The sequence below is a fragment of the Lepisosteus platostomus genome, chromosome 3 (assembly GCF_059453375.1).
Source record: "Lepisosteus platostomus isolate fLepPlt1 chromosome 3, fLepPlt1.hap1, whole genome shotgun sequence".
NCBI lineage: Eukaryota > Metazoa > Chordata > Actinopteri > Semionotiformes > Lepisosteidae > Lepisosteus > Lepisosteus platostomus.
In genome coordinates, this window is record NC_142613.1 from 50,134,872 (window position 1) to 50,154,924 (window position 20,053).

Here is a 20,053-nt window from a genome sequence, read left to right on the forward strand (position 1 = left end):
TGTGCTGGTCAAGAGTCCTGAACAGAGAAGCGCATTAGGAGATGTGCTGCTGCAGGTATTCAAAATCTGCAACATCCCTGGCGAACTCAACCCAGCACATCTCGGCAGAATCGACAGTGAAATGAGACCTAGAGGACAAGTGGAAATCGCGTAGAAGTGCATTTAAAATCAAGCTTAGACTGAGTGTGGAATGAGCCACTGCCAAGTTTTTGAAACTGATGTCTTGGCTTTTTTGAAGTGGCTGGATGAGAACTTGGGCTCAATGAACTCCTGGCAGCCGGTCCAGATGAGCCAAATAGCTCCTCCTGTGTCAGTGTCCTGCTGCGAGTCACATTTCTGCTCCCATTACGATCCCAGGCAGCAACTTTGTTTCTCACAGTGCTCCACAGCCTCAGCAAGAGGGGCCCAGTGCACATTTTTCTCCTCAGCTGTGGCACTTCCAGTGCTCACTTACTGCATAACAGCATGCTGTAGGTGTCAAGTCACGTCACGGGCAACCACATTGCCTTTGAATAGCAGTGGACTACCCCGATACTTTCTGAGCTTTAATGAACCAGTGCACAAGTGATCCACATCGCTGACCCAGTCCCAGGTTCTGCTGCTGACCATGAGCTGTTCCCCTTGAGTTCGTCTTCCTGTCCCTGCTCTGGCAGTCAGTACCCCCCTGTCCTCTGCACACCTGCAGCTCGTCAGTGAAGACTCTGGCGGTGCCCATCACCTGCTTGCCGAAATGAGCCGTATCTTTATCTCCTCAAAATAAATGAGTCTTAGTCTCCATTCAAGTGCTCATCAAAAGGGAACTGGAGATCCAGATATAGTACCTTTGCACATAAAATAATTCTGCTTTATTCTGGTTTAAGATTTATCCATTTTTATTTCAGGGTGAAAGTGATTACAAAATACTCACATTTAAGAAAATTAAAACCATATGAAGCCTAATGCTGATGTAGAAACCTTTCCTTACCAATAAGGGGCCACACTTACACTGTGCAGAGTCTGCCCCCTGGTGGAAATGATGCTGAAAATGGCCCCAGTCATCTCAACAGTCTGTGCCCTGCAGACAAACTGAACGTGTTCTCCTCGTACCGGTGGGGCCTGACCTCAGGAACTCGACTGCTGTTTGCGAGGTAAATGTCCACAAAGAATAAGAGCTCTAGAGCTCCGAAGCCTTTTGATGGCCAATGGCTGGAAAACCAAGGCTCACGTTCTCAGTACATACAGACCTCATCCTCTGAGCTGCGCAACAGCTGCATATCCCTCATCGCACAACCGCAGACAGACCCTCGTCTTCCCCGAGGCGGTTTAGCCCGTGACTCTGTGCTCACAGCTGATCTTGGGCCCCGCCTGTTGATCGCTCCGTTCAAGAGCGATGAAGCCTGGATGGCCAGACTTGGAAAGCGTGGCACGTGCTGCGTAACCCCTGGTTTGGAAACTCAAGGAAGGAGATGAAGGACACCAGATCCGAGGGTGGGCAATTCATGTCTTGGTGAGGGATGAGATGTTACTAGAGGACGACTGATGCGCGTGTTGCCCAGCTGGAGTTAGGAGGAGGGAAAAATCGGTCTGCCCACGTGGTCCAACTCAGTCTGTCGAGGCCTGTGCTCGTTAGATAACCCACAAGTACAGCCATTGCTGCTGTAGGAGAGGGCAGCGCAGTCTGGTGAAGGGGTCACATCTCAAAGTGCCTGTAGATGCTCTCCACGTACTCCAGCACCCTCTGCCAGTCTGGACCTCCTGTGCTCAGCATCTCTTCCACAGTCTGCAAGAGACAAAGCCCGATTCTGCTGCAGTTCTCTTCCTCCAGGTCCTCCCAGTCCAGAACCCACTCAAGATTTCATGACTGCCTAAATAATACTAGAGCGTATCAAACAGTTTGTGCTTAAAGGGGGTGTCCTTCTGGTTTAAAGTGTTTCCTTCAGAGGGTTCCCAGGCAGACAGTTCTGATGGACTGTATAGTCCAGACACAAGGAACTGAAACACATGCCCAGGGATATATAGTACTTAAAAAGTAGGATAGATGCTGCAAATTGTGACTGGAGGGGTGTTCCTAATCAGTCTGGACATTTCAGAAATGACATTTCATACTGTTACAGTGACCGGGAATACTAATTCTTACATCGAATAGAACAATCCCAAACTGGAGAAATCTCTCTCCGTCTTGTAGAGAGTGGAGGGAACAGAGAATGAACTACCATGAAACTGATACTCTGGACCTTTTATAAACAATAAAGCCTGCGCTTTATTCAATACTGACTGACAGAAAAGCAGTGGACCTCGATTTGAAATGAACTTTGTTCATGTGCATTAGAATAAAGATTTAGCTTTGGGACATATTCCAGCACTATGCAACATGTGGGCTCTTTCTGGGCTGAGACCTGCAAATGTGCACAATATCTTTCAGAAAACGGGGATTTAGGTTTTATTTGAAGGAAAGAGCTTTGAACCCCAAACCCCACCAAATCTTCCCAGCAAAGTTACTGCTGTGTGCTGCCGAGGAGCCTTACCAGAGACGAGGGGACCCCCACGCTGAACCCCGTTCTGAAAGCGAGCTTCAGATTCTCTCTCTGAAATAAAGCATGGAGTCATGTCAAACACTTGTCTGTCTTGGCCTGAATGCGAAGTTGGCCTCATCTGACCTCCAGCACCAGGCTCTGGGCTTGTTTGTGTGTCGGAGTTGGGTTCAGAGGAACAGACTCGCACATAGGCCTCTCCTCCTTAGGCTGTGACCTCCCTCGCAGGATGGGACTAAAACTCACTCAACCTCATGTGCTCAGTCTGAACTCTCACAGCATCTTGACAGTTAAAAATCTCCCTGTAAATCAGCCTTTTTGACAACACTTCTGGTTCAGGTGGTACTCTTCACACAGAAGCAGGCCACAGCACTTTACAGTGTTGAATTATGAAACAAGCCTCATAAAAATCAAGTTACAGGTACAATTTCACAAAGTTCCGACCACAGATAATTGGGTTCAGTTAAACCGCTGCTTATAAAATGAACAATTTATAAGTGCAATTTACTTCACATTTTCAATCCAAACTCTAAGGCCCAGCTTGAAAAGAGTTCAGCTGTCCTCTTAACAAGCATTCCAGGAGTGTGTGTGCATACAGGAGGAAATGAATCTATCCACTTAAAAACTCCTGCGGATTCTGCTCAGTTCCTAATATCAACTTGTGCATTTCTCAGTGAACTTCACACAGGAAAGACATCAGCTCTAGGATGATGAGTTGCACACAGCACTGTTTTGGACCAGAGAGGGTCAATTTATGAGCTTTCTGGATATACAAAGAGCCGAGACACAGGAGCGGCCAGCAGCCCTGTCATAAAGTATTTCTGTTTGCCCAGAGGGAGCCCTAGCTCTGCAGCTCCAGAAGCGCTCAGACACTTACCGGGTCTGTGGGGCTCAGGCTGCTGTAGGCAATGTGTCCCGGCAGGTAGGTGTGATAAAGAGCACAGAAAGCCAGGCCATCCGCCCAGCTGCTGCTGAAGTTGGTGATGTCAACATTCTGGACAGAGGGAGCAGGGACAGGATTACACAGAGACAAACAGCTACAGGCACTGTTCTGGACAGAGGGAGCAGGGACAGGATTACACAGAGACAGCTACAATACTATACAATGGAAACTAAACACAAGGTGTTAATCTCACTGATACTGCGAGTAGGAATTTTCAATCCACGCTACATTGAGCAAGATTTACAGAAGTGTGAGAAAAATAATGGCCTTCCCACGTCTCACTTGAATCCAGCCCTGACCTTGTTTCCAAAGCACCTTTTAAAAGACAGAATCTCCGCCTCCCATCATGCCCTAACTGGAACTGTTCCACTCAACCTGATGCCCACCAGTCATGGAGATCACTGATCACTGATCACTGATCACTGATCACTGATCACTGATCACTGATCACTGATCACTGATCACTGATCACTGATCACTGATCACTGCTTCACCATGGCTGGCCTCTGATCACGGGAACAAGTCAAGGCAGTGGAGGTGCGACAGTGCCCATCACAGAAACATCTGGAATAACTGCTCAGCAGCCTCGGACAGGCCCGAGCGTCGCCGCCCCGCTGCCGGGACAGGCCTCCGCTCGAGCGGTACAGCGGCTCACCTCGTAGCCCTTCGTGCGGCTCTGACACCAGTGCAGCAGCGAGTTCCTCTTGGAGCCCCCGTGTCTCCGCAGCAGCGAGTTCACGCCCCCTCCGGACCTGGGAGGGGCAGGACATCGTGACGAAAGACCGAGACGACAGCACCCGACACCCACCACTGGACAGGAGGCTCGTCCCATCCTGGGCTCGGCCCCACAGACCCACACCCACACGCCAGACTCACATCGGTCTCATCCCCACGTGCCACAGACTCACCCCGGGCTCAGCCCGACACGCCACAGACCCACACCCACACACCACAGACCTCCACGCCAGGCTCATCCCCCACACCCCCACACCGGACTTGGCCCCACACCCTAGGGACCCACAATCCTTCTGTGCAAGACCGGACTCTTCCGCTCAGTTGCAAGTTTTCAACTGGGACCTCTTTTCTGTGCCACTGTGCTGTATCAGGGTTGACCACTGCGGTTGTTGTACAGTTTTGAAAATGGAATAAGCTCCCAAAACTTGTTTTTCCCCCCCTGAGTCAAAGCAATCACTACAGTGAGGAGAAGGTGAAACAAACAAGCCCAGACAGTATGTTGAACAGCTGCAAGCCTCTGATTCCCCTGGTGGTGATTCACATACTGTATTATTTCTTACATGTGACCTTTGTCAAAAAAACACAACAGAGTTTTTGTCTGCTTTTTACATTTCATTATGAACATTGGGAGTACGGGGTACAAAATGGTGGCAGCTCGGCTTGTCTAGCTCATTTGGTCACTAACGACCAACTAATATGGGAATCTCCAGCTGTTTCTTGAATGAAACCAGGTTATTGGCTTCAACAACATGACGGGGGAGTTTGTTCCAGACTACCACAACCCTTTGTGTAAGGAAATGCATCCTGGTCTCAGTTTTAGACACACTTCCCAGTAGTTTCCACTTGGTTTTCAAGTTTCACTGTTGATTCCAAAACCCTCTGGGTTCCTTTAAATTCCTGTCATTAATAAAGTGCTGCAGAGACCTGCACTAGGATCACCACTCTTTATACTAATGATCTAAATTCTGAGAATTCATCAAGTTTGCAAATCTCAAGAATTTTCTAGCAACTGCAAACACTGGAGATGCTACATATTAAATTGAAAGTGATGGATATTACATAAAATTCAATACTGGCCAAACACCAGTAGATGACATTTAATAACAACTACTTTCACTGCCTGCGAACAAAAATCATTCGGGTGTTCATGTTGACAACCCTCAAAAGCAGCCCGGTGGATCTGGTCAGAGTGAACAGTGAAACGTGAACCAGGCGCCACAAGTGGAAGCTGTTCTACGTGAGAACAGGAGGCACTTCTTCACTCAAAGGGCTGTGTTGTCTCGTTTGTGAACGTCCTTATTTCATAATGGACCGACTTCAAAATGGAAGTAGCAAAGTAGTGACAAGAATAATCCACAACATTATAAGTGACAACAAAGTAGTGCATTGGACAATTGTATGTCTTAATATTGTATGCTTTTAATTACAAAATAGGTCAACAGTGATAAATACGCTTTTGAATTCCATCTACAATCTACTCTGCAAGTAGAAACTTTAAGCTCAGCTTTTCTCATGTGTTTTATCTCTGTTTATCTCTTACTGGTACACAACATTCCGTACTGGTCTATACGGAGTGTCGTTGGCCAGGTATTTGCCTAGACATGAATTCGGTCTATAGCCAGAGGTCACGAATCCGTCGGGAGCAGATCTCAAGATAGCGAGAAAGTAGGGAATCTGCTGGCTCACCTGCTTCTACTGCCCAACACCATTCCGGTATCCCTGGACACGCTATTCTGTTGACTGAGAGGCAGAATGTCTTTTTGACTATCTGAAATAAACAAGATTGGCCCACCAATTAATCTCTTGACGTGAGTTCCACTAACATCGGACAGTCTAATGTCAGAGGGGTGGCTGTCACCTAGGACCCCTATGAGCATCCCCCCCCCAACATAAAAGCACAGCCTCCTGCTGCAGTAAGCCCCTTCTGTATGAAGACACAAGGCTAAAGGGCACAGCAAGCTGCTGATAACCTCTATAAGGTCCATACCCAGCCAACAACAGACTCCAACCCCACTAGTCCCAGTCCATCTCTGGTCAAATCAAGATGAGCTTCACTGCCATAAATTCACACAAGTGGCGCCCAGTCACTGGGATGGGAGGTAAGTGTAGTGGGAGTGCTTTGATGACCAACAGAGGGGTAAAATATGGTATTCTAATCCTGCACTGTTCTCCCGTCTCAACACACAGGTGTGGAGAACTAGGCTACAGCAAGCACAGCCTCCTAAGGTCATTACTGACTGGCAGCAGAACAGTCACCCGCTGGAACAAATACCGTGGCAATTCCGGACACGCACATTCCTGTGGAAGTCAACGCTGAACATACTCCTACAGCAGCTCAATGCTCTCACACACACACACAAACAGACCTGCAGCAGAGGCAGCACAGCTCCCCGGTCTCTCTTCTGAGGTCTCTGTTCTCCTCCCCCTCGATACGCCTTCGGGATTCTGTAATTATAGCATTACAGCAGCGATCGCGGTTACTGTGCGGTGGAGGAAGGCCGAGGAGTGACAACACCTTCTACTGTAGCACCGCCTGCGTGTTCAAGCCATAAAGAGGAGCCTCGACGAGGACAGCCCACAGCAGAGGGGGCAATACTACACATCCCACTGTCCCATCCTGCTCTCTTAAACGAGAAATTCGGTCTAGAAGTTTCCTCACCAAAAGGCAGGTTGTACAATTCCTGGATTGTCCGGTGTTTTTTTACATGGTAGGTTGCAGTACTTAAGCGCATGACTATAATCCTTCTGACCACATGCTGGGGTGCACCGCAGGTACTTTCTGTATAATGTACTCACAACATTTACTGCAGTAATCGGACAGAAAATACGGTTATTTTTAGGGGACAGCAGCAGTCCTGAAAGCCCCGTGTGAAACAAACTAGGAGCTTCTCTCAGGGTGACCCCGATACCACATCCGACCCCCAAGTCAAGGAGACAGACACCACCGGGTCTGCTGCAGAATTCCCCGATTCCCATCTTCACATCCTAAATCCTGACATTCGGTCCTCGTCCTGGAGTCGCAGTCCCGGAGTCGCTCTTCAGGTTTCATTTTGTGGCGTAACCCAGGAGGAGACGCTCCAGTCATGAAGCGCTTGCAGGTTTGAGCTTAATACCAGATTAATTCGTCCAACACTTTCCCCAGCTGTTACAGAGAATTAGAAAGCCTGCAGACACGATCTGTGCTCTAATCCAGCCCGAAATATACAGTTTATTTATTTATTCCGATCACTGTGTTGGTACTTTCTCTAATTCCAACTGTGGAAAAGGAATGTGCAAACTGTTTTTGGCCACAACACTGCACTGCACAGTGAGAATGAGGACCTTCCAGGGCCAGTCGACTTTTAACACCATGCGAGTTCCACAGCGGGAGTCAAGGAAAAAGCTAACCACACCCTGTGGACCCCCTGCTCGAACCAGAGGGTCGCTCGGGGTCACTGGCCTCACAGCTCACGTCTGAGCGACGGCTCTCCAAAGACATTTATTGCAAGGAAGAAAATGAGACGACTACGGTACCTGTCGCTGCGATTCAGCTGTGGCCGTCAGCCCGAGGGAGGGGTGTAGAGCCGACGGACGCTCGGGAGACAGCGAGGGTCTGGAGAGGGTTCTGAGCGACACCGGCTGTCGTGCGTCTGGCGCCCGGCCCCTGTAACGGCAAACCAATGAGCACTACCCTGGGCCAAGCAGACCGACTCAGGCGTACAAGCAGCATCAGAAAAGGAGCTGGAGATCAGGAACGGAGAAAACCACAAGGGGGCACAGGACCATCAGATTCCAAAAACTCACATCACAAAACAATTTCAAGTAGGTAGCTGTGTCAGCGTGCGCAGGCTACAAAGGAACAAGTCAATTGTTCTTGTGAGGCAACAGTGCTAACCGCTGTGCCAACATGCCACCTACCAGCAGTCCTGTGGTGGGAAATTCCGATGTCCTATATTGCAGAATCCTCACACTAAAATGCTTTCTTGCGAGTTAGAGATGCACATTAAGAGTAAGAACATTGATTCTTATTCACTTCTGGGCATCCTAGATTGTAAGAAGGGAGATTTAGCCCTGAGTCATATCCTTTATTTTCACTATGACAGAGCAAGTCTCTCTCTTTCACCCGTTCTAGGTCATGCAAATGACCATCTGGGTGACCGAAGCAAGGTCAGATTCTGGACGGCATTGATTGTACAAGTCTCACTGGTGTATGTTGTGCAACAATGTGTTGTACAGTTGTGTCATTTCGTTTAAGAAATAGTTGTAAATCTTGTCCAAGTTTCAACCTAAATTTATTACTTATCACCAGATCCCTGCCAGAGAATAAACCAACCCGTTTTGTGTAAGGCTCAGGTTATTTCCTGCTCACTGTCTTGTAACAGTAGAAATGTCCTCTCTGCCAGGGGGACAGAGGATGGGACTGCGGGACCCCGCTCACCTGTCCTGGTCTGCTATCCATTCCCTTGCCCTCTGAGACTTCAGTCCTCGAGAAGACGCCTTGCTGTCATGGCTGCGTGTTTCTCTCGTCCGCTCCAGCCTGAGAAAGCTCCTCTGCTCTCCCTCTCCCTTCTGCTGATGCTCTGTTTGTGTGCCGTGCGGCCTCGGCTCACTCGTTCCTGAGCCCTGCCTCTCTGGCCCACGCCTCTCTCCTGAGCCCTGCCCCTCTGGCCCACGCCTCTCTCCTGGCACTGCCTGGTCTTTCAGAGGGTCCAGCTCCAGGGTCGCACACCTCCTTTTCAGAGCAGACAGCTCACTGCAGGTCTTGCTGTGCCTCTGCCTCAGTTCCTTCAGCTCCCGCTCCAGCTCTGCCTGCCTCCCCAGCGCCTCCCGCTGGGACACTCTGAGTGCGCTCAGCTCCTCCTCCGCCTCCGTCTTCAGCCGGTCGGCCACGGACACTGCCACCTGCAGGTCAGACTGGAACTGCAGCCACTCCATCCGCTCCGCCTGGGCCCAGATAAAGGGAGAGAAGGATCAGTCACCCAGTAGGTGCCACAGGGAGAGAGGAGGAGGAGGAGGAGGAGGGGATCGAGTGTCACCAGTTATGCTTAGGAAGGGAGGATCATGCTGGTTTCTCTCCTTTTGGACTAAAACGCTAATATACATTGTGCATCTCTGGAAGAAGTGTCTCAGCTATTTAGTAAATCTATTTATGAATTGTAAAATAGAGTTTCCCTCTGTTCCAGCACCATGACCAGAGAAAGGAGGAAGACTGCGGGACCAGCGATATAGCAGGATCTCACTACAGTAAGAGGTGAGAGGGTTCGACACTACTGAAACAAAAATAATCAGTTCAGAAAACTTCAAACTCATCATGGTTTGAAAGAATCTGGAGGTTCACAGAACTGAAAAAGCTGAACAGCTTAGAGATTCCCCCCCAAAAAATCAGCCAACAAAACTTTTTGAGGAGGGGAACACATGGACATAGGACCTCTTGGAGCCCTTGGCTCTGACAAGAAGGACATTTCAGTAGAGAGACTTTCAAGTCAGTTCAAAAGCAAACAACCGAGTCATTACTGAAACGCTCCAAGTACAAGTCTCTGCTTGTGCTGCTCGGATGATTTCCCAAAGGCCTCAGGTATGTGAGGCCCCAGTGACAGAGGACAATGAAACGCAGCCGCCAGGAGAAAAGCCTTGTTCTGACAGGAGCACAGCCCAGCAGCAGCTCCAGGCTCCCAGTTTCCAGCCCCCTGCACCCAGTTTCCAGCCACCAGCCCTCGGTTTCCATCCCCGTCTCCAGCTCAGCAGCAGCTCCCGGCTCCCAGTTTCCAGTTTCCAGTTTCCAGCCCCCTGCCCTCAACCCCTGGCCCCTGCCCAGCAGCAGCTCCCAGTTCCCAGTTCCCAGTTTCCAGCCCCCTGCCCTCTGGCCCCTGCCCACAGCTTGTACATTCCTCTGGTGCAAAAAGAGGGTCTGTTGTCCTTCGATTGCAATTGGGTCAGAAATTCTTTAGGTCATATTTCCAGGGAAACTGCCGAACCCCAAAACCCTTGTGCAAATGTGGAACAGCACCGTCTCCACATACGGGGACCCTTGAACTGTCAGACATGTTGTCCTGCAGAAATACAGAAGATTCAGCCAAGGGCAATGACTTTCAGAGCAATGTTGTCTTCATTTTTTTTTAAACTTAACAATGTTTCTTGTCTTTAAATTTTAATAGCAGCTTTCAGGAAATCGAGATTTGGCTAAATGTTCCAACAATCTCATCCATCTTCTCTCTGTTCACAGGTCTATCTACAGCCAAAAGGCTAATTTCATGAGGTTGAGGGGGTGCGTGCAGGTGCAGAAACAGATCTTCAGCAAAGAGGTTTGACGAGGTTTCATTTCGGTCATTTACAAATGAGCGACGATGGCCACCTGCTGTCGCTCATCTTGAACGCTTCTTTGATTGGCTCCTCTTCCCTTCTGTTTTCTTTCCAGTTAGCTCCCAACTCGGTCATCTCGGTCTTCTCGTATTTGCTGCTGGTTCTGTCCCGTTTTCACAGTTCCTGGGACCTGTGGGGCTTCTCTTCCTGAGAGGCTCCGAGCCGCAGGCCTCGCTATCCCGGGCCAGGCCTGGACCAGAGCCCAGAGTGTGGGTGTGGGAAGGGGTGGGAAGGCCCCAGGCAGAGGGAAACCGCAACAGGAAATTACGAAAAAACTGGAACTTCTCTGAGCCTCAGGAGGACTGGAGTAATACCTTTGGAATTGCAACTGTTCGAACTCTGTTACTGCAGCTCCAAATCCAGACAGAAAAAAGAGTCACCCATTTCTTTTAACAACAGAGAGAAGCATTGGTATCAGGCCCTGGAAAGGATACTCTGGTGCTTCTGTTCATTTCATTTAATACTTCACATTTGGATGCCGATATGCTGCTTCTATTTTACATCTGCTTATTTGAATACTGCAAGGCTCCCTCTCTCGAAGGCAGCTTCTGTACTCACTGTGCACAGCACTACCTCATCTTTCAACAGCCGCTCCAAAGTCCCAGGAATCAGAGCGGAGCACTCAGTACTGAGCAAAGAGCTGGGGAGAGTGGGCTTATGAGGAACAACTGAACACAGTGTCTTCAAGAAGGATCAGAATTAGGCCCTGCAGTCTGGGACAGCTCTCCCACACACACCTGTGTCCAATCAACACCCCTACTGTCTGGGACAGCTCTTTAAATAGTATTAATAGTCCCCGTGTACAGTTTCAGGAGTCAAGCCATGAGAAGCATTCAGTACATTGGGTGGGGATAACAAAAGATCAAAAGCAAAAAAAATCCAAAAGAAAAGTCCCATTTTTGTTATCCAATATTACCAGACATTTTAACCATTGATGATACCCAGTGTCCTGGATAAATCCTGTTTTGTACTGCCTGTCCAGCCTTAAATTCCCCCCTAATCCACTTGGTGCAGCTGTTTCTCTCTCCCCCCTGATCTGCGAGTCTCCCAGGTGGGGTTAAACTCTTAGTGGGGGGTGAAACTGGAATTGTATCTAGTACTCCAACGGGGATGAGACGGCGCAAGGCCCTGCTCAGAGTGCAGAGACACGAGCTCACCCTGATAGTTTCTTTCAGACTCTTGACCTCCGCCAGCAGCTCCTCCCTTTCCTCGAGCAGCCTCCCCGCCAGACCTGCAGAGCAAGCAGACAGCCGGTTAGTAACAAAGTCCTGGAGGGGCAGAAGGACACATACAGAGGAGTGCTTGGTACAGCATGTACGTCAGAGTGACCTCGGACACCACATTTTGACGCGACCAACTTTCAATTTCTGAATGGGCAAGTGGCTAGTGGAGTGCCGACAGCCTCAAACCGAGAGGAGACCCCCCCAGCTCAAATCCACCACAGCTGTTATAATAAGCCGACTCCCACTATACAGCAGTTCGACCCACACCTGGTTTCACAAACTGCACGCTCGCCCGCCTACTGAGGCAGCGAAGCGGACCGATTTTACCGCGCAAATCAGTTTGCTTTACCGCTTCATTAGGCACATGAGCGTGCGAGTTGGTAAAACCGCAAGCCAACAAGCGCGGGATACCACAGCTCCTGCTTCGGCTTGTAGGCAAGACTGGAATTCTGAAGGGGCTCAACCGGGCACCGCAGGGCGTGTCTGAAGAGAAGGAAGAGCCGGCGTACTGCCCCAGGTCTGGTCAGTGTCAGCCACGGCAGAGCGCCGCCCTCACCTGCGACGCTCAGGGTGCCGTCCCAGCCCGGGTTGGGACTGAGAGAGGCCCCTAGGCGACCCAGGAGCTGCTCCAGTGAGAGGGCCGACTCCTCGGCCAGGCTGCAGTCCTGCTCCGACGACTGGTCCAGCCCGCTGTCCTTCTCCACCCACTCCGCCGGGCTGCCCGTCCCAGTCGAGGCGTCCTCCGGGGGGCCGCCCCCCTGCTGCGCGGAGAGGGGGCCGCGGCGCGTGTCCTCACAGAGGGGAAGGCAGCGGACGGCCCCCGGGGGCGCTCGGGGTCCCCTGGCTACGTCCTCTACCCCTCGATCGAGCGACGTCCAGGGCTCTGTCCCTCCCGCAGTCCAGCGCCCCCCGGGGCTCCACTCTGTTTCCTGCGGCATCTCCTCCGCGGGCTGCTCGGGGGCAGAGCAGGGGGGCGGGCAGGGCAGAGAATGGACAGGAGGCGTCGCTGGGGGCGTGTGAAACGCGTCGCTATCCGCGGGCGCTTTTCCAGACTGCTGGTGCCCTGGGAAAAGACATTCAGGACATATGGGGAGCAGGTATTACCCAGTTTGCACCGCCCGGCTCTCGGCTCGAGCTGCTCGGAGGCGGTGGGGTTCCGTCAGAAGGCAAGAGAGCCTCGGCGTCCTCACGCCTCAGTTCACCGGCGTGTGTCCGACTTCACAAGGCGCCTCAGAAATGTGCCTTCTCTACATTGTTAAACTGCAGAGCAGGATGTGAATGAGTAAGCACAGAGGAACGGAGACACACATTCATCTTTTAATAATAATAATAATAATAATAATTGCTTACACTTATATAGTGCTTTTCTGGACACTCCACTCAAAGCACTTTACAGGTAATGGGGACTCCCCTCCGCCACCACCAATGTGCAGCCCCACCTGGATGATGCGACGGCAGCCATAGTGCGCCAGAACGCTCACCACACACCAGCTCTCAGTGGGGAGGAGAGCAGAGTAATGTAGCCAGTTCATAGAGGGGGATTATTAGGAGGCCATGATTGGTAAGGGCCAATGGGAAATTTGGCCAGGACGCCGGGGTCACACCCCTACTAAGCTAAGGGGTGTCAAACAAGGTCCATGGGCTGGGTCTGTCCTGATAGACTCATCTGTTGGTTCTGTGTTGTAGGTACTGCCGGAACCTCAGTCAGGATTTAATGTGCACCTTATCTGAGCCTGCAGAGCCCACACAGAGCTGCCCGAGGTTCAGTCTCAATTTCTGATGTCTGATGATTTAGTCTGACAAGTGTCAATGAACCTGCTGGATTTCCGATCCCAAAGGGATATTCTTGAGCTTAGTAATAAGGGCCCTGTAATTCATTTATAAAAGAAAAATTAGAGAAAACTATATTCCTTCATCAAAGTGAATGGAAAGTTTACATGGGATTTGCCCAAGAGCAATAGTTGAAAGTCATTTTTTTCCAATTCTTTGATAGCCTATTTTTTTGTGAGGTGATGTTCCTTTACTCTTCCAGCTTTCCAGGTAAAAAACACTGAAACTGCTGATAAAACACACTGACAGTCTCATCAGTCTCTCAAACTAATTCCAGAGCCTAAACAATTCAGTCCTGCAGTTGTTGATCTATTGACAAGTAAGAGTTGCACATTTTCTTTCACCTGTTGTTGAACAGAGTGTCCCAACAATATTGTCAACAGAATATTTCCATACTGCACAAAACTATGTTGAATAATTACACTTAATAATGCTTACACAAATCCCAAACTCAGTTGTAAGGCGTAAGTTGCTAAATGGGTATTTAATGAAGATTCAATGACTGTAAAAGGCACTTTAGAGGGTATGTAAGCTGTTGTAAATTATCACCAAAAATACAAAAGGAAATGGCCTGATTGAATTCAAATTATATCCAGGTTGGCCCATTACAGATAATGAGTCTGGCACCCCTGTAATAAGAACCTAAAGTTTTAAAAGATCACTATTTTTAAGAACTACCATAGTCACTAGACGGCTGAAGATTTACATCTAGAAAATGCATAATGATCAGTAGCCATGACCCCCAAAATCGAAAACGGATCAAATGGATAAATCAAACAGGTACTGGAAAAGAGAGGAATATCAAGACAAGGAACACCACTCTGAATACCTGTGTGCACAATCGAGAACATAATAGCATCACAGCTCACAGCATGGGAAGAATGATCTGCAGCACTCATCAGAACACCCTCAGACAGAGTACTGAAGACACTGAAGAGCAACGCGCAGTTTTGTAAATTATTTTAACTCCAGATTTCTGCCCCTGCTCCAGAAACAGTCAGCAACCCTGCAGCAGTTTAAACTGCTGTGCAAAGGAGGTCTGATTAATTTTCCTGCACAATAAAGCAAACGGAGAGCAGTGGGCTACAGAAAAAAAAACAGGAGGCCGAAGCCCAGTGTATCTGCAGTGAGAGACTTCGGTGTGACTGCATCCTGCTGCAGCTTGAAGCAAAATTCCTGTTATCACCACAGCGTCTCGGCAAATTTACTCGGCTCTGAGGAGCCACAGATCTCGCCAGTGTCTTCTAACAGCTGTGAAAATGGCAGCTGCAGTGGATCAGTCAGCTACAGCTCACCTGCTCTGAAGGAAGATGAAGTTAGGAACCACAGCAGATTTGAGGATCGAATATTCCCTTTGTTCTCAGCAGGAAACATCCCAATATACAGAGCCCAGGAACGCTTTGAAACAGCGTGAGAAATCGGGGCAACCCAATGAACTTCAGACATCATCACAGGCTGATTAAGGAGACAAATGTGTGGACTCACCACAGAGTAAACTAACCAGGCTTTAGTCAGCACTTCTGAATATCAATGCATATTCCATGCAGCAGCTACAAATAGCAGTTAGCAGATTTCCTAGGCTTATCCCATTTAATTTCAAATTTGCAGATATTCCCAAATTTGGAGGTGTTGTGCTCGATCCACTGGAACTTAAATCAGCGCAGTCCATAGATGGAACTCTTCCCTCGTTCGCTGCTGACAGGATGTCCTTTGGCACATATCGAGTGGACCAGCATGCTTTTCCTCATTGTTCACATTGTAACCCAGAAGGATCAAACCGTTTGATAATGGCTCCAACGCTATTAGTTTGAGTATCATTGTAATCCCTGAATGTTGTCAAATTTCAATTTCATACTCAATATTCTTCCCACTGCCAATTTTTCTCAAGAACAATCTGGGAACAGGTCGTGGCAGCTCAGTTACTCCAGATTCTGATGAGTTTTAAGTGTATCAGTGTGTACACACGTGTACACAGAGAGAAGGCACTGAAACAGCCCACTTTAAGCCAATTAATGATTCACCCATGACCTCCAGCTCCTTGCAACTTAATATCCTTTCCAGCTGAAGATCTTAGAAACCCCATGGGCTAGCTGGGGGCTAGCTGGGGGCTAGCTGGGGGCTAGCTGGGGGCTAGCTGGGGGCTAGCTGGGGGCTAGCTGGGGGCTAGCTGGGGGCTAGATGGGGGCTAGATGGGGGCTAGATGGGGGCTATTCTCATTTTTATATATTCGTATGTTTTTTTTAATCTAATTCAAAGCATCCTACTGCCACAGTGGCTCAGGTATGTATGGGTCATTGGCACATCCCTCCATTCTTTTGACAGCTACGTATTTGACTGCCAGGAGACAATTCATAATTCTCAGATGTTGTGCCACTTTCTCAGGGTGTTCCACAGGGCTCTGTGCTGGGACTTGTAGTATTTATATACGGACGTACTGACTCTCGGTTAGATTCTCCATCCTGGACCTGGGCGTCACTGCTGTTCAGATGACTTTCAAATTTAATTGCAGACCAAATCAGATACTACTTCTACACTTATAAGGTGTCTGTCTAACACCAACGTGGACTATAGTAACACTGGGGTTCTTGCTCATAGCCTTTGACCATCAGGAGACCTTAGCGTTACTGCTGAGTGGTCAAATCAAACCACATGTGAAATTTAGAAACCTTGGTATTAATTACTTTTGGCACTGCATGATTATGTGAAGCTCATGCAAAGTAAATTATAAAGGCATCTTTCTACTAAATGTGAAACGCTGGTCAGTTAAGACTTCTACCCTGCATGCCCGATTGAAATACTGACAATTAGACTACAAAGGAACAGTAACGGTTCATTCCATTCAGAAAGGTGACACCTGAAAAACGCTCCACAGCCAAAACCTTGAGTTTTTCTTCACCTTTCAGCATGAAATTAAGTTTACCTGTTCCTTTGCAGCCTATGCATGCTGACACAGCTCCCTACTCAATCATGATTAGACTACCCCATTACATAGGGTGTATCTACTAAGGCAAATAAGAGGTGCAGAATTTCTCAGCTCCTGTTTTTACTAAACCACCCTGCATTGGCACCAGCCCCTACCTGTGATCACTGCATAGGCTACCCCTGAGAGTAAGTGCGTTTTAACAGTCTCCTACTCGGGTACAAGGACCTGGACACCTTTCAGGGCATCGTATGGTCTTACTGTACGAGTACAGGCCAGCCCAGCATATTCAGGCCCTTCCGCTCTGCCAAAGACCAGCCAGCAGGTGATGGGCCGCCTGTGTGTAGGACCACACATGTGGAGCTCACTGCTTACATTCTGCAACCTTTAAATTTTAACTCACTTAGCACTAAAACCTTATCATATGGTTACAATCTTCATTTTATTTGGTTAATTCACATGAGTTTTTTTTTCGCCTTCATTTTACTCCGCTGTGCCTTAGGTACAGGAACGGTTTTTAAAAGTGCTCATAATAAAACAGAGTTTTTAATAGAATCATACACCTAACCATTTTACCACAAACCCTTATCTTTTTATCTGAATGGCTATTCAATGTGGACGGCTCAACACTGTGTAAAATACACCTCTCACTCCTTCATAGATTGACTGCAATGAGCACCTCATCCAGCCTGAGCCTGCCCCTGCCCGAGTCCAAAGGTCAGAGGAAGCTTTCTGCCAGTGCGTGTTCATGCAGGCCCTGTGGACAGGGTCGCACTGGGCAGGAGCGCAGATATCGGGCTCTTACCTTCAGAGAGGAGCCCGTCCTTGGTATTGAAGTTTCCCATGAGGACAGTGTGGTGTGGATAACAGCTCTAACCCGTCTCTCCTCCCAGAGGCCCAGGCAGCGGTGCTGTGTCTCCGTGTGTCTGGGAGCGTCAGTCTGTCCTGAGAGCAGACAGCAGCTCTGACCCCTGTCTCTACTCCCAGAGGCCCAGGCAGCGGTGCTGTGTCTCCGTGTGTCTGGGAGCGTCAGTCTGTCCTGAGAGCAGACAGCAGCTCTGACCCCTGTCTCTACTCCCAGAGGCCCAGGCAGCGGTGCTGTAGATCTGTGTGTCTGGGAGCTTCAGTCTGTCCTGAGAGCGGACAGCAGCTCTGACCCCTGTCTCTCCTCCCAGAGGCCCAGGCAGCGGTGCTGTAGATCTGTGTGTCTGGGAGCGTCAGTCTGTCCTGAGAGCGGACAGCAGCTCTGACCCCTGTCTCTCCTCCCAGAGGCCCAGGCAGCGGTGCTGTAGATCCGTGTGTCCTGCAGGCAGACAGCAGCTGCAGTCAGTGCAGTGGACAGCACATACAGACAATTAAACAGGACTGTTTTGCTCACCCGCAGCATCTGTCAATGTGCTGCACTTTAAAAAGAAAATTGTGATCCCTCCCGCGTCCAAGACAAACCTGTTTTCATGTCTTGTATTAAATCCTGCTTGAGCACCGCTTAATCACTCTGAGCCATGATTGGATGATTTATATTTTATAGAAACGTATTCCAGCAGCCTGTTGCAGACAGAACACAATTTCTAGTGATGTGCTGCACCTCCAGGGTTTGTTCTGGCAGTAAAAATACATCTGAAATTTGAATGCGGTTTCCAGGAGGGAACGGAGACCGAGACTGGGACCGGGTGAAATTTGTTTAGCGAACCCTCTCTGACCCTGCCATCGGCCACGCAAGCCAGCCAAGCCGCGTTTCCGCCTGGGGACACAGAGCTCATCGACCCTCCGGCTCAGAAAGGAGCAGGAAAGAGCACAGAGGCTCAGAAACGCGTCCCTGGAACGGTGTTCAAGCAGGGCGGCGCTTTTTTGTTGTAACATCCAGTAAAACATTACCAAGTGCTACATTTGTCTAGTGAGGATGCCGTAATTGGGATTGTACCTATCTGTTTCCCTTTTTAAAAATCACAAATTGGAACGTGTTTCCCGGTGTGACACTGACGGCTCTCGAAGCTTTTTTTATCCGCAGTGTGTAATGTCTCCTGTTTCTGTCTCGGACGTGTGATAAAATCCCAGCGTCATGTTCACTTAATAAAAACTAATTTCACTTCTAGTTCACAAGTTCACACTGCTGCTCCCACATTTGTTCACTGAAGCTCTTCAATGACCAAACCCAGCCTTCCAGCGGCAGACCATATATTTTACACTGGCAAGCGTTAAAATTCAGCTTATTACACCGTTCCACACTAAACTATGATGATTATTATAATACTATGAGTCCTAATCAGCAGGAAAGTGACTGACGGTCGCCAAGTTCTCTCACCCGGTACAGCGAGTCGGCAAGTCCTGCAACACGCCGGGCTCACGGCCACACACCTCCAGAGAGCAGCGGGGTGACTGCGGTCCTCTGCGGCTTCTGCGGTCCCGTCCTTTCGGGTTGATATCAGCCCTGGTGCTGCTCGTCCTCCCCGGTCTTGACTGCTCCGCTCCCCGTCTCATTCCCCGCTCCCCAAGGTGGGAGTTTCTCGCTCTGTCGAGGAGGGTGTGTGTGAAAACTCGGCGCTCAGGAATGAAGGAAGCGGCTCATCCGAAATCCGTACTCCCGACTCCGGAGTGGGATCCTGCGAAAAGGGCCGGAATTGAGCAAGACGAAAATACCGACAGCAAACATCTAGACTGAAGGAAAAACCAGCGGTGAGCCCTGAAGATCGAAACGAGAAAAAGGGATCCAAGTCTGCTTAAGAAGTAGAAACACGTACACAGCTTCAACAGCAGGGACTGCTCTCCGCCCAGAGTGAGACCAGCGCAGGTGTCGCGGTTTAGCGCTTCTGATCAGCGATAATACAGCAGCCTGGTGCGCAGCGGTTATCATCGTTCAATTTCGGACCTGGGGTGCTATCTGTGTGGAGTTTGCATGGCTTCCTCGTGGTCACATGGGTTCCTCCGTGTGCTCCGGTTTCCCGCCACAGTCCAGAAACATACTGGTGGGTTTATTGGAAATGTATTGGAATGAAACCTACTGTATGTGAAGAAGGAAGAACATACAAACTTAATTCAGATAGTACCCCAGGAATTGAACCCAGAGCCCTGGAACTGCAAGCCAGCAATGCTAACCACTGCATCAAAACGCCATCCTAGTCTGGAGTCTCTGAATGTAAATCAGAGAAAAGGTTCTGACATAGACTGGAATCTCCTGTCTAATCTGGGTACATACAGTACTGTACACATCACAGCACTCAGACAGAGGTGTCTCCTGTCTAATCTGGACACAAACACATCCCTGCATTCTGACACAGACTGGAGTCTCCTGTCTAATCTGGACACAAACATATCCCTGCACTCTGACACAGACTAGTTTCTCCTGCCTAATCTGGACACAAATATATCACCGTTCTCACACTCGGGTTGTTGCTGAAAATACCTACAGTAGCTGCTTATGCATTATGGTTAATGTATGAAACTAACTGCCCAGTTTTGTCTAGATTGTGGAAGAATAAGATTTTTTTTTAGCATAAAACTGAATCACTGTGTATTGTGCTCCTGCTGAGTCCAGAGAGGAGTGTTGTTCTTCAAG

General features: G+C 49.2%; 1 protein-coding gene across 3 annotated transcripts; it reads right to left on the minus strand.

Annotated features, from left to right (window-relative positions):
- Positions 1 to 844: 844 nt before the first annotated feature.
- LOC148675030 (cytospin-A) lies at positions 845 to 19,606 on the minus strand. Of its 3 annotated transcripts, XM_088625933.1 has the most exons (13): positions 19,239 to 19,606; positions 18,803 to 19,100; positions 17,306 to 17,803; positions 12,307 to 12,813; positions 11,685 to 11,758; positions 8,606 to 9,111; positions 7,702 to 7,831; positions 6,555 to 6,633; positions 5,875 to 5,956; positions 4,109 to 4,205; positions 3,388 to 3,504; positions 2,505 to 2,564; positions 845 to 1,759 (listed from the first exon to the last, which is right to left on the minus strand). In XM_088625933.1, exons 3-13 carry the CDS (start codon positions 17,343 to 17,345, stop codon positions 1,670 to 1,672), a joined length of 1,782 nt encoding a protein of 593 aa, XP_088482059.1. In that variant the 5' UTR covers positions 17,346 to 17,803; positions 18,803 to 19,100; positions 19,239 to 19,606; the 3' UTR covers positions 845 to 1,669. The 3 variants fall into 3 exon arrangements, with proteins under 3 accessions (XP_088482059.1, XP_088482060.1, XP_088482058.1); XM_088625934.1 differs by having other exon boundaries at positions 18,856 to 19,606; XM_088625932.1 differs by having other exon boundaries at positions 18,803 to 19,606.
- Between the last annotated feature and the right edge of the window lie 447 nt (positions 19,607 to 20,053).